This window comes from Myotis yumanensis, unplaced genomic scaffold (assembly GCF_028538775.1).
Source record: "Myotis yumanensis isolate MYYU_CA2020_CCGP unplaced genomic scaffold, mMyoYum1.0.hap1 SCAF_16, whole genome shotgun sequence".
NCBI lineage: Eukaryota > Metazoa > Chordata > Mammalia > Chiroptera > Vespertilionidae > Myotis > Myotis yumanensis.
The window spans coordinates 20,874,763-20,888,860 of NW_027223767.1; the positions used below are offsets into that span (position 1 = coordinate 20,874,763).

The window sequence follows — 14,098 nt, forward strand, 5'->3', positions numbered from 1 at the left end:
GTCACAAGGGCCTGCGGGCCTCGCTGGCTGCCTCACTCGCGGTCTTCTTCCCAGGTCGCCCTTGGCGCCCTCAGGTACCAGGAGGGGGTGGGGAGCGTGGGGAAGAGGATGCTCGCTCATGGAGAATCCAGTTAGAACCCCATCTCTTTGGCAGGCTGCTAATGAGGGGCAGGGTGACTGGGCTTGGCTGGGCGTGGGCAGCGCGGAAGGGCGGGGCCGTGTGCCCACATGAGCAGGGCCGCGCTTCCCCGGAGCTGGAGGCAGCGGTGCCCGGTGCTCCCGCCGCTGGGTCTTCTGCGCCTTTGCTTGAGACTTTACGGTAAGCCGCTCCTCCCGCGCCCCCGCCCCCAGGCCCGCTCGGCGATCCCCGGCGCCGACGCCAGGCGCTGGCCGTGGTGCTGATTCTGTCAGGCGCTGGCGGCGGCAGCGACGGCGGCGGCGGCCCCGCTCCCTCTCCCGCCGGACCCTGCTCTGTGCCCCGCGCCCGCGCCCCACCGAGCCCCCCGCCCTCCCGCCGCGGCCCGGACCCGGGCGCGGCTACAACCAACACCATGCTCCCGGCAGCCCTGCTGCTCCTGCCCTCGCTGCTGGCGCTTCTGGCTCACGGTAAGGGACCCTGGCGTCCGGCCGCAGGACGGGGACGAGGACAGGTCCCGGGGTGGGAAGGGAGGGCTGTCCGGCGCCCTGCTCCGCGCATCTGGCTGTTCCGCCGGCTGCGCTGCCCCCGCACCGGCCGAGCCGGGCGGGGCGCGGGCTCCGCGGGCGGGAAGCTGCCGCGGCTCCCGCCATTCGCGCCCGGCCGAGACCTCGCCTTTAATCATCTTCCCGGATCTAATGGGATTTCTCTGCTGCAATTCATCACGCCACCCCCACCCCGCACACACTCTCGCGCTCACCCGCGCGCTACCTCGCCACACTCCAGGGAGGGAGGCCACAGGGCGGCGAGGCTGGACGGTCCTGCTGGCGGCCGCGGTCCCGCCTTTCCTGCCGCCCTCCAAACTTCGCTCGACTTTGCCGCGGGTTCCAGAGGCCCTCGCGCCCTCGTGGCGGAGGGACGGGGCGGGATGGCGGCCGGACCCGGAGTTGGGACGTCGCTCACTTCCCTCGGTCTTGCCGCTGCCACGCCGGAGTCGGAACCTCGTGTACGATTCCAGGGAAAGTCGGCGGCTCTGGGCCCCCGCAACCGGCTCGGCGCTCGGCCCTAGGCTGCAGGGGCTGAGGTCCTGGGATAGATACTTTGTCCTCCCCAGGTCCTTTCCGCGCGCGCGCTGGTGAAACACACGCACACACACACACACACACGCACACACACGCACACACACCCGCACACGTCCAGAGCTCTTCCTCCTTCCAGGCCAGCCCTCCTGCTCAGCTCCCTCCCACCCTATGCGGGGAGACTCGTCGGAGAAGCCCTGCCACCCACCCTACCGCCCCAGGCCCCCGCTAGCAGTGCAGTCCGATCTCCAACTTCATCTGTCCGGGGCTGAGGGAAGCTTGGCCTTGGAGTGGGCGGTAAGGGGGTGTTGGGGAGAGGTTGGGGGTTCTGTGCCTTTGGGAGGAAAGGTTTCCGTCTACAGGGGACCTGCTGCCTGGGCTTAAACAAGCACTCACCAAAGCCACCGCCGCCCAGGTCTTTCTTGCACTGCCTCTGGGTGGGCTGGGACCTTGCTTGAAGTTGGGACCTGCTGCCTTTTGCAGTGTGGTTTGTAGAACCCAGTGTGGACGAAGGAGAATGTAGACGCTTCTAAACCTCCATGCTCAATCTCTCCAAGCCGCTTTGAGGTCAGGGCAGCAAGGCCGGGGTCAGAGTGGGCCCCGGGATGGCAGTTCTCTTCACTCTGCGGCCCCAGGGCACAGAAGCCCTTCTCTGAGCCTCTGGCTCCAGCTGCATTCAACCGTCGCATTGGGCCGGTGTCCTCACCCCACCCCCTAGCTGACCTCGCAGGGTTCATACTTGATGCCCAGAATTCAGAACGTGTGTGTTCATATTAAGGGGGTTGTAGCCCCTTAAACCCCAACCCATCTGGGGCAGGCAGGGAGGGGAAGCCAGCATCCTAGCCCCGCTATCCCAGGAGCTAAGACCTGTCTTGGGGATCAACCAGACTTCCGATGGACAGCTCTCCTGGGCGCAGGGCCCGCGTGTGCCCCCTCCCCTGCGTGTAGTCTGGAGCCTGGTGTGTGGGTGTGTCGGTGTGAATGTAATCGAGGCCCAGCGTGTCTGGAGTAGAGGGTCCAAGGGCGTCTGTGCTTCAGGAGGTCTGGATGTTGGGTGAGAGCTCAGCTGTGAGCAGGTGTGAGGAGTGTGTAAGAATGCTAGTGTGCAGTGCAGCCTCTGCCAGGGAGCTCTCTGCAGGGCTGGGGTGAGATTGCCTGCGGGTCTCCAGGAGGATGGCTGGTGTGGCCAGGAGTCCAGGGAGCCCTCCTGGGGGTGAGGGGTGAGTGTCCACTCTGTGGCTGAGGGTTTGTGTATCGCCGGCCAGTGTCCCTCCCTGACCCATCCGGACCTTCCTAACACCCGTGGGGCCACCCGCCCAAGGGATATGTGGGGTAGGGGAAGATCTTTATTTTCTCTCTTTAAGGGAGAAGAGGAGGCAGCCCTACAGTGCCCGGCCTGAGGCGAGAGGGCTTGCACCTGGGCTTGCCCTGGCACCCTCTTCCCTCCCAGCAGGTGTGGGGTCCCAGGTGGCGGGCTACTAAGTCGTCTCATGGGGAGGCAGTGTATTGGGCCATCTCTGGGCTCCTGGCGGTGGCTGTCAAGAGAAGGCTGAAGGGACTGTGAGCCTTTGCAGCCCAGGCGGTGCATCCGCAGCCTCATGGCCTCAAGAAGGGCCCTTAGATCTTTGCTCACACAGAGGCCAAGGTCTGCAGACCCTGGGATATGGCCAGGAACAGCCCAGAATCAAGAGATGGAGGGGGCAGGGAAAGATGTCTCTGGGCCTGGCTCAACTTGATAAATTCAGTCCCCTATTCCACACCTTCCCCCACCCCCACCCCAAAGCTGCCGGGCTAATTGTTCACAGCCGGGAGGGGTGTCGTGTCGGGGGCCACTGGTCATACTCCCAACCTGTGAGCAGTGCCAGAAGATCCTGCCACAAGTAGGAGGAAAACGGTGTAGGCGGGGCAGCACCGTGCCGTGCCGTGCCAGGGCCTGCTGTGTCAGTTTCATGATTTTTAATGAGTAATTACCTTTAGTCATTCTCCTAATTTTTGAATATCAATAAAGTTAATTAAACTCTGCATGTGTGAATGTAGCCTGGGGAGATTACCAAGGTGGTAGTGGCAGAGAAAGGGCTGTAGTTGAGTCTCCAGGGGGCAGAGGCTGCCTCCGTGGCTGTGTGACCTTAAAAGGGATGCTCCACCTCTCTGAACTCCGGGTGCCTGGTGGAAAGAGGGAGGGAGGAGATGACAAGTAGGGGTTGCTCACTCTGCCGAGAACTTGGAGCATGGTGTATGGAGGGGGAAAGAGAGGAGGAGGAAGAGGGTTTGGCATCCAGCACCACAAGGGTTAACAAACCAGGGCTGTCCTAACCTAAAATGGTAATTGCTGCTTCCTGCAGACTCTGTGCTGGGCTCAGGGTTCTGAAAGAACATTCCTGAGTCTGGGGGCTGCAACCAAAGCCAATACCAGCCCTGCTCCCGGTCCCCCAGCCTGGCATTTTGGAGGCAAAAAGTGGGTGCTGGGGACAAGACTGCATGGGAGCCAATCTAGTTTCCACTCAGAGCCCCAGAGGTTGACATGGTGGGCAGGAGGCTCCCCTGTGCTTCTGAGGAGACTGGAGGACCTAGAAACTGCCACGGACGGAGGGGAATTATGGGTTGATTTTTTTGCCCCTCACGGGCCTAAGCTCTTCAGGCTTGGCAAGCTCTGGCAGCGGTCCCAGCGTCCTCAGCAGGGTGGCAGCTTAAAATGCCTTGGGGACACCATGGGGAGCTAATGGGGATCGAGGAGACACAGGGGCTGGGCTTAATTAGAAACTGGGCTTAATTAGAGCTTCTCTACCCCTCCCACCATGGCTGCCTGAATGGTGGAGGGCATATCAGAAAGCCTGTTTCCTTAGCCCCTCCTTCCACCCTGCCCTAGGTGCCCAATCCCTCCAGTCTCCTCCCACCCTCCTTGTCCCCAACTCTCCAAGCCCTTTCAGGCCCAGTTGCCAGGCTGAGCTCAGCTCAAGGATGCTGCGCCCCCACCTGGGCAGAACTATCAGAGCAAGGCACCCCACCCAGCAAACAAGAAAGAGAGTGTGGGAAAGAGCCTATAGGTAGAGGTTACTTTAGTGAAGGGACTCTCAGCCCAGACGGTTAGGAGCCCAAGCTCTCTGTGTGGCCTCAGGCGTGCTTCGGTCCTCTCCGTATCTCTACTTTCTTTTCTTTTTTAAATATATTTTTATTGATTTCAGAGAGGAAAAGAAAGGGAGAGAGATAGAAACATCAATGATGAGAGAGAATCACAGATCGGCTGCCTCCTGCACTCCCCACACTGGGGATCGAGCCTGCAACCTGGGCATATGCCCTGACCAGGAATCAAACCTTGACCTCCTGGTTCATAGGTTGACGCTCAACCAATTGAGCCACGCTAGCTGGGCTGTGGGTCTCTACTTTCTGCAACATCCAGGGTAAGGTTGCACCACTCTGGTGGTTGCCAAGTCTGGGATCACACCAGGGCCTCCACGGGCTGTCAAGTCATGCAGATTCCTGGGTCCCCAGCTTCCTCTCAGGGAGGAAGAGCCAGGATCTGTATGTAAGAGGTTGGGGGAGGGCAGAAAGAAATGCTGCCTGGCCTGGTCATTAGCTGGGAGGTGGACAGCAGACACTAGGAGGTCTTCAAGGCCTCTTCCAGACTAATTCGAGCAGGAAGCCGACTTACCCAGCCAGACCAATCAGTTCCCCAAACTAGCCATGTTCTCAACAGCCCTGGGTTCTTGCCATTCCTTCTGCCTGAAATTCTTTTCTCCCCCTGGGCCAACCTGCCTCACTCCACCTCATACTTCAGGTCTTGGCTTGTTAGGCACTTCATGTAATTCCTTAGCACATATGAATCATCTATGATATGGTTTTCAAAGGAAGCCTCACCTGACCTCCAGTTGGGTCAGGGGACTCCTGTGCTCCCACCATCCCCTGGCTTCCCCATGAAGGTACTCATTGTGTTGGGTCGTGAGCGCCTGATTGCTTGATGCTCCGCTCCAGGAGCAAGACTGAGGCCACCAAGTCTGTTTTGCTCACTCCCTCCATCTTGGGGCAGCTCCAAAATTCCTATTTGGAAGAAGTTTAGGGTCAGCTGACTATTTAGAAAGGAGTGAGCAGCGGTGGATGCATGGCAGCTGAGACTGCATCTTGAAGCTGAGTTTGCATAACCACCACACTATTTTTACATAGATTTCCTAACGGTTGGCCTATTATCCCGACTGTAAATTATAGCCTTTACTTAGTTTTTTCCTTCCACAAATTAAGCTGTCACACCATCAGCCTGAAGTGGCTTGGAGATGGGGTGCTGATGGCCATTCTGAGAGGGCTAAAACCTCCCGCCAGCCACTTCTTACTGCTACCACTGCTCGTGTCCCCAGTGGCAGAGCCTAGCACACGGCAGACATTAAATACATACTGAATAAACTCACGAGAGTTGCACGGTGGCAGAGTTAAGCCTGGAGTCCAGGCTTCTTGACTCCCTCCTCCAATACCTACCCACCACCTCTGGGGTGCCCTGTATGAACTTAAGGACTGAGGTAAGAGGAAGGCAACCCATGCCATCTGGCTTCAAAGCCCCCTCATTTATCTCAGCTTCACACACCCTCACAGAGCTTGGAAGGAAATCTTGGGGACAGCTCTGAGCCTGTCATGCTCATGAAGGGAAGATGGGGGTCAAGGTGTTATTCAGGACCACAATTCATGCCCACAAACCTTTCATGTCTCCTAAAAGAGCAGTCCCTGGGGTACACCCATCTAGGGTTCATTCACTTCACAAACATGTATTGAGGCGTGAGGTATGGCCCAGAACACTCAGGAGCCAAACCTTCCACATCCTTTTTCTATTTAACACAACAAGGGACTAGTTATGTCCCACTTTACAGATGGGAAAACAGAGTTTCAGAGAGATTAAGTCAATTATTCTGGGCTCCAAGCCAATAAGCTATAAGGCTCCTCCAAATCGCCTGCCCATTTTTGCTTTAGCCAGTTGGTAACTGTACCCAACCGCCAGCCTGAAGCAGAGCCTCCGTAGAGGCAGATGGGAACCCAGGAGAGTATCACTATCCTAATAATAACAATAACAACAAGAATAAAATAGCAGCAACCATAATAGCAAACATTTATTGGGCATTAACTATGTGCCAGGCACTGTACTAAGTGCTTTATATACATTCACTCATTTAGTCCTCATATCATTCTACGAGATAGAAGCTATTATCTGCATTTTATAGGCCAGTTCAAGCCCACGCTGCCAGACAGACCCAGGTAAATGGCCCCTAACTTTCTTCCAGCACATTTCTGGTGATGACAGTGGCTTATCTTCTTGATGTCTACCCTCAGTCCTTACAGCTGTAGATTAGAAACATTTTATCTTGCTCAATCCTTAGTAGCAAAGCAATAAAACTTCCTTTCTGACACTTGGAGATCAGGGTACAGCACAGGGCTGGGAGTGAGGTGAACCCTGAATCTTGACCCAGAGGTCAGTGACCTTGCGTGACTCATCCTCTCACCCTTTGGGAGCCTTGGAGAATGATAGGACCAGTCACTCTAGTCTTGGCATCCTAGGCTGCCCCCCATCCCCTCAGCCCCCCTCAGCCCCAGCCCCCAGGTGAGAAGACCCAAGCTGGCCTGAAGCTCAGCTCCTAGATGGGCTAGACGCCAAGCCTGCCTACCTATACCCAACTGCCAACCCTGGCATAGGAGGGCCGATCGATGCTGAAGCCGCCGGCAGTGTTGTTGGCCATTGATTGTTGAGATTTCTCGGCGGGCTCTGGAGCAAACAAACCTGCCGCTTTTCCAACAACAATCCAGGTCTCCGGCTGCAGAGTCTGCAGTCTTGCTGGCAGGCGGGCTGGCGGGAAGGGGTGGGGGTGGGAGGTCCTGGCTGGGCCCAGCAGGGACAAGGGGCTCTGCCAGGAGACAAAAAGGAACTGAGTGGGTGTGGGAAGGGGGACAACGGAGAGACTGGGTGAAGATGCTAGAGTGACCCCTAGGCCCTGTGTACGCCTTGTACATCTATCAGTTTTTGCTCCGGCATTTTTCCATACCTAGAATGCTACTCTGGGTCCTTCGGCTGATTTCAGTTCTCCCACGCTCTCTTTTCCTGATCATTCAGCCCAGAGAGCTTTCTCTGTCCTCTGGACACTAAATAGCTCCCATCAGGAACTTAGCCTGTCCATCCTTCATCCACCCATCCATTTCCATTCTATTCAGCACCTAACAGGCTCTCTGATGGGCAGGAATACAACATAATCCCTGCCCTTCAGGAACTCAGGTTAGACGGGGAGCTGCCTTCTTAATAAGCTCAGCTGTGACTGCCGCCCCAGCTAGACCAAAGACCCTCTGATTTTGATTAAATGAGATTCAAATGAGATGCCAATAGCACCTACATGGTCCAGCCACTCACCTTCCTAAGAACAAGAGATTTCTTGCCAAGGACTGCTCTGGGCCTCAGTTTTTCTATCTCTAGCAAGAGGGCTCACTTTGTGGGTCTTTGAGGGCCCAGCAAGCCTCGGGGATCCCTGGGCCTACATTCCCACAGCTCTTCCCATCTCTGCAGGGTCGGGGTGTTTCCCCAATCCCCCAACAAGGGAGAGCAGGTGCAGGGTCCCTATTGCCACCAAGCCACATGTGTTGCGGAATCCACACAGTGGGTCTCCCCCCTCCACCGGTGCAGTCCCCAGGGGCCCAGCCTGTATCCTGGCATCAACCTCAGCATCTCCTCCAATCCCCCACTCCTCCCTTCCCCACAAGCTCCTCTCTCCACCCTCAGGACCCTCCTTCCAGCTGGTCATCGGGCTGAGAGGGCAGAACTGTGAAATGTGCCTGAACCACAGATCACCGCCCCCCACAGATGCTCATTTGTATGCTGTTTTACCCACCCCACCCCCCTTTGCATGCTGGCTCCTTATTAAAGGCACAGAGGCAGTCCCTGCCCCTCCACACTCCCAGTCCAGAGCTTCCTCTCCTCCATAGCGTCTTCCTCCCTCCCTCCCAGCCCAGCAGCTGAGCACCAGTTCCTTTGTCCCCCTAGCAGCCACCTGCTGAGTGTCTGGCCTGGGTCCCACCAGCCAGCAGGTGCCTAGGGAGTCCCAGAGCCTGGGAGGGAGCAGTGTGGAGAGCCAAGTTGTGGGTCAGGAGGAGGGTGTAGCCCCATAGGAAGAACATAATTAGAAGAGTACTGGTCAGGGAGCCAGAAACCCAGGGTTTAAACCCAATATTGGCTCTTGCTGGCTGGGTGATCTTGGGCAAGTTGTGTCACCTTCCTGTGCCTCAGCTTCCTTGGGATTCATGGTGCCTGTCCCACCTCTTTCATAGAATAGCAGCAAGATCCAAGGAAATCAGAGGGGTTGGTACTGGAAAGAAACCAGAAGACCTGCTTGAGGGGAGGGTCCGCCAGCAGCCAGAGCTGTCCATCACCAGGAGGGGCTGGATCAGAAGCTGGAGGAGCCCAGGGCTGGACAGTTGAGACAGCTGGCCCAGGTCTGACCAGGAAGGGGAGACTAGAAGTGCAGAGCAATGAAGGTTGGGTTCGGGGTGCTTCTAAGGGCCTCCTCCTGGCTCACTGCTCTTATGGACATTGTCTTAGACATCATTTACATCCAGCAAGGGATGTGCTGGTGATTTGAAACATCTGGTCTGGCAGCTGGCAGGCTCCCTCCTGCCCTCTTTTCTGGCTGATCAGAGGAAATGGAGTCGATGAAGGAGTCACCTTCTTCTGAGTACAGAAGAGTCCATGGCATCTCCAGGCAAAGGGACCAAACAAAGGATGCACGAGAGATCAAGAAATCATTTGTGCCCTTGCTTACTCAGCCTCCTTTGTCCTCCTTCCTTCACTGCACACTCAGTTCTTGCCAATCTACTGGCAGAGCCCACCCCTGCCCTACTGGGTCTGGACACCTCCCCCCTGCCCAGTGCCTGCCAGCCCAGGCTAGGAAGAAGCCTGCTGATCAGGTTGGGGTGGTGCTCCTGAAGCCCCAGCCACCTGAGTGGTGCCCTGAGTCTGGTCCCTGTTGCATCTGCATTGCTGATGCTGCCTCTGGGGCCCCTGGTATCTTCTCTGCCCTGGGCCTCAAGCAGAAGAGTTTGGAAGGGACAGGGGAAGAGGTCCTAGCACTCTCAACTCAAGGTGTCCGCACACCCAGACTGGCAGGGTCCTTGGAGGTCAAAGCAAGGTTAGGGTAAGAGAGAAGACTGGAGGGTTGGAGGTGCACCAGCTGGGCCTATTTGGGGTTCCTAGGGGTCTCAGGGAGAAGCCCCAGATTTGCAGGTAGCCACGTCTGTGCACATCTCTGCCCTGCTTGTCCATCTATTCCTCAGGTGTCTGTGTCCACACGTCCCTACACATCGTGCCCTCTGTCTCTGTAACTTGGGACTGTGGTCCTTGGTGTAAGCACAGCAGGCCCCAGCTCAGGCCTGTCTCTCCCTCCCCCAGAGCCCCTTCCAATCTCTTCTTCCCCACTCTTGGGCTCTACTGATCCCTCAAGGAGACTCAGAGCTGGAGCTGCCGCTGCTATTTTTAGCAGCTCTGCACCCCTCCCCTCCCCCACTCAGACTTGCTGGGGGAATGGGGTTGTGGACAGGACAAGCCTGGGGAGCCTCACAGGCTGGGGTGCTGGGCAGGTAAGGCCCTTTCCCCTCAGTCTAACAAGGCTATGATGGCAAGGGGAGCCTGGGATCGACTACAGGTGCAGGGCCCACACTCTGGGGCAGGTTAGGCTTCCTTCTACTTACCTGGGCTGGGAGAAGGTCCCAGGCTGTCCTCCCTCTGCCGCCTCCAAGGCCCTAAGGGCAGAGCTCAGGCCTCCAGTGGCTATTCCCCAGGCCATTTGGAAGTAAGGCCAGATCTCCAGGGTCTCTCCCATGGAAGCTGGAGAGGCAGAAAAGGGCTCAGAGTGTCAGGAAGTCAGGGGGAGGGAGGCATACCTGGATGAGACTACCACCCCACCCCGCCCAGGGACCTCTGGTACCGCCCCGGCACTTTCCAGAGAGGTTTCAGATTCTTGCTAAGGCTCAACTTTGCCAAAAGCCCACGCTTAGAGCCCCTAGCCCTCCAGATCCTTGGGGCTTCTGGGTTCCACCCCATCACTGTCCCAGCTGATCTGAAAACTGACACCAGCTGGGAGGGGTAGGGTACAGCAGTTCAAGGAGCCTGAACCTAGGGACCAAGAAGGAAGGCAGCCCTGGCCCGCTCCCAGTCGGTGTCTGCCCTATGGGCTCAGGCTGCCCATGCTTTCAGAGATCTTCTGTTCCTGCATCTGTCCTTCTATCTGTCTCAGGCTCTGCAGGGCAGGGACCGCTCCAGGTCAGTCTCCTGGGCTCATGGTTGCCCAGCTAGACCACTTCTCTCAGCTATCTGATCCTATTTCTCTATCTGTGGCAGTGGTTCTCAACCTTCCTAATGCCGCGATCCTTTCATACAGTTCCTCATGTTGTGGTGACCCCCAATTTCATTGTTACAAATTGAACATAATTAAAGCATAGTGATTAATCACAAAAACAATATGTAATTATATATGTGTTTTCCGATGGTCTTAGGCGACCCCTGTGGAACCGCTGATCTGTGGGATGGGGAAGATTAACCAGATAGTGTAGGTGAGTGGGCCAGCAGACCCTGGCACACAGTAGGTGCTGGAAAATGTTAAATCTCTCCCTAGGTCTTTTTCTCACACCTCCATCTCCCACCTTCCACCTCATGCCGCCCCCAAGCACATGCATATATATGTACACTTGCATACTCGCATGTATGCACACACACAGCCGAGCCCACCAGATGCTCAGCAAACACTGACCAGCAGGTGGAGAGGAGACGGGGGTCAAGAACCATACAGAAGGAAAGCAGCAAGTCAACAGAGCACAGTACCCCACCTTGCCAGGCCCCTCCACCTTTAGCACTACCCACCATGAGGCTCCATCAGCCCCTGCGGTTGGACACTGATAACAGAGGGGCTGTGGCTCTCTATCCACCCACCCAAAGACTTTCTAGAATACCTGAGTAAAAAGCCAGACAGCCCGGCCAGTGTGGCTGAATGGTTGAGCGTCTACCTATGAACCAGAATGTCATGGTTCAATTACCAGTCAAGGCACATGCCCGGGTTGCAAGCTCAATCCCTAGTAGGAGGCCTGCAGGAGGCAGCCAATCAATGATTTTCTCTCATCATTGATGTTTCTATCTCTCTCTCCCTCCCCCTCTCTTTCTGAAATCAATAAAAAATATATGGGGGGAAATCTTGGGGCTACTGGGTTGGTCATTCATCTCAGAGGTGGACACAGGTGCTGGGACAACAGCAATGGGTGCTGGCTTTTGAACTTCAGGGTGGGGGCTGGGAGGAGGCAGCAGCTCAGAGCTGCTGATCAGGAGCCCAGGATGGTGCCTGATCTCAAGCCCTGGCACGTTATGGCCCTGTCTTGCTGGGCTCGGTGGCTGGGAAGGACTGTCCTTGGCAGATGCTTGGAGCTGGGCAGGGGCAGAGGATGGAGGGGATGGCTGCTCCTCCCTAGATCACCCCCTGCTCCCAACTTCACCACTGGGCTGGGCTGAGCCAGCCCTGGTACTAGCTCCAGGGAGAATGCAGTTCCTGCTTTCACAGCCTTCCTCAGCCCAGCTGACATTTCCAAGATTTTTCATTCAGAGAAATATGGTCCCTGCTGCTGACAAGGTGGTGGTAGGAGCTGTTGGTGCTAGGGGAGGGCTCACCTGAGCATCAGCGCAGGGGCCTTGTCTGTCCCCTGCCCTGGCCACACTACTGAGAGCCGGCATAATTGGTGGAGCATGGTAAATTGATTACTTACCTTCCCAGTTAGGGAGGTGGTGCCAAAGGAGGCCCCCGCTGTTCTACTCCTTCCAGCCTGCCCAGGGGTGGGGGTCGATTCTACTGTCCCCACCTCCACTGCCAGCTCCTTTCTCTTCCCAACCCCCACTCCAAGCCTCCAGCTCCTGTGCCACCTGCCCAGCCCCAGGAACTGTGGGCAGGCAGGGCCTGGACCCCCAGGTCCCCAGGGCCAGCAGGCAGGCAGGAGGGGGAACACACGCAGGGCCGCAGGGGAAGGTGTAGAGCGCAGCAGGTGACTCTGTAGCAGAGGCCTCATTAATCACCTCTCCAGACCCCAGCTCTGCAGTGGCAAAACCATATTAGATTTTAAATTGGAAAGCGGAGAACGTGGCAGTTAGCTGGGAGTTCCCTCTACCCTGGGCCCCTGGTCACAGCCTCATGGGAGGGAGGGGCAGTGGGGAGAAAAAGGCAGGCCCCGCCATAGCTCAGTGCTGTGTTCTTCTTCCCCTCCAGGCACCCAGAGCCTGAGGCACTGTCCAGGCCACATGGCCCCAGGAAGGATCGGGTTGGGGTCCAAGAAGGCAGCAGAGTGAAAAGGGGGGAGCAGAGCAGTTGCCTTGGGAAGAGGTGTATTCCTTCTGGGAGCTAGGGCCTTTCTGGCCTTGAAGACTGTGTGAAGCCAGGTTCCATGGTGCGGTGAACATGGGCAAGGACAAATGGTAATGACCTGTGGCCCATGCATATGTTGGGCCACACACACGCACATGCATTCATGTGCACACACAGGCCCACATACTCACATGCACACACACACATGTTCATATGAAGCAGCAGCTCAGTGCTGTAGAATATTGAGCTCAGGCTGTGAAACAAGCAGACCCAGTTCAAACCCCTTATTTACCACTTTTCTCCTCTATCAGTGATGGCGAACCTATGACACGCATGTCAGAGGTGACACGCGAACTCATTTTTTTGGTTGATTTTTCTTTGTTAAATGGCATTTAAATATATAAAATAAATATCAAAAATATAAATCTTTGTTTTACTACGGTTGCAAATATCAAAAAATTTCTATATGTGACACGGCACCAGAGTTAAGTCAGGGTTTTTCAAAATGCTGACACGCCGAGCTCAAAAGGTTCGCCATCACTGTCCTATATGAACTAGAATGATCAACTCTGTTTCTCAGTCTCAGTTCCTTCACATGTAAAGTGTAAAATATGGCCCTGACCAGTGTGGCTCAGTTGGTTGGGTGTATGTTGGGTGTCGTCCCATGCACCGAAAGATTGCAGGTTTAGTTCCTGGTCAGGGCACATGCCCAGAGTGCGGGCTCCATCCCTGGTAGGGGGCGTGCAGGAGGCAGCCGATTAATGTTATATCGATGTTTCTCCCTCTCTCTCTCCCCCTCTCCTGTTCCCTCTCTCTAAAAATATAAAATTATTCTTTTTTAATGTTTAATGTAAAATATGGATTATAAATGCAAAAGACTGTCATTCTGGGTGGAAGACAGCTCTCTAGAAGGTCCATGCCTGACCTGTAGCAGGTAATCAGTAAGTGGGAGTGTGGCCCCCACCCTGGCCAGACCAGGCCCCTGTGCTCCTGACTGGGCAGTGAGATGGCGGCAAGTCAGTAGAGCACATCAGGAATCACCAGGGAACAGTCACACTCCCTGGGCCAGTTCTGGGCCAGATCGCACAGGCCAAGCATTCCTGGCTGTCCTTCCCCCATAAAGTCCTCCTAAACTGGCTCTGCCTGCGCTCCCAAAATTACCCATCAAACACCCCATCCCTCAACACACCAGTGCTCAGCCAAGGCTGGGAAGCAAACGTCATTGGTAGATGCCACTAATCCTCCCTAAGGAGTGAGTGGCTGATGAGCCCAGCTCCCTGGGGCCTTTATGAAAAATTTAAAGTCCCAGGGCTCCTTGTCATCTTTCCCTCGCCAACCCAAGTCCCCAGTTTCCCCAGGTCCGAAGGAGGGGAGCAGACACTGCCACCCTATCTTAACTCTCCTCTGGGAACCCCCCACTCCAGGCTCTTCCCTTCGGAGAGGTGACAAACACTGCAAGCGCTGAGAGGCCCTGTTGTGGGCTGAGTTTTCCATTTTGGTAACCGCTCACCGCAGGTGGCTCTTTAAGTATAAAT

General features: G+C 56.1%; 1 protein-coding gene across 4 annotated transcripts in view; it reads left to right on the forward strand.

Moving 5' to 3' along the window:
- The first annotated feature begins 383 nt into the window (after positions 1-383).
- The window catches only part of SEZ6 (seizure related 6 homolog), a 45,463-nt gene continuing 31,748 nt past the window's right edge, over positions 384-14,098 (forward strand). For all 4 annotated transcript variants that reach the window (XM_070393935.1, XM_070393936.1, XM_070393937.1 and 1 more), the window contains exon 1: positions 384-606. In XM_070393935.1, the coding sequence (XP_070250036.1) occupies positions 552-606 (55 nt within the window). In that variant the 5' untranslated portion in view covers positions 384-551. The remainder of the gene's footprint in view (positions 607-14,098) is intronic.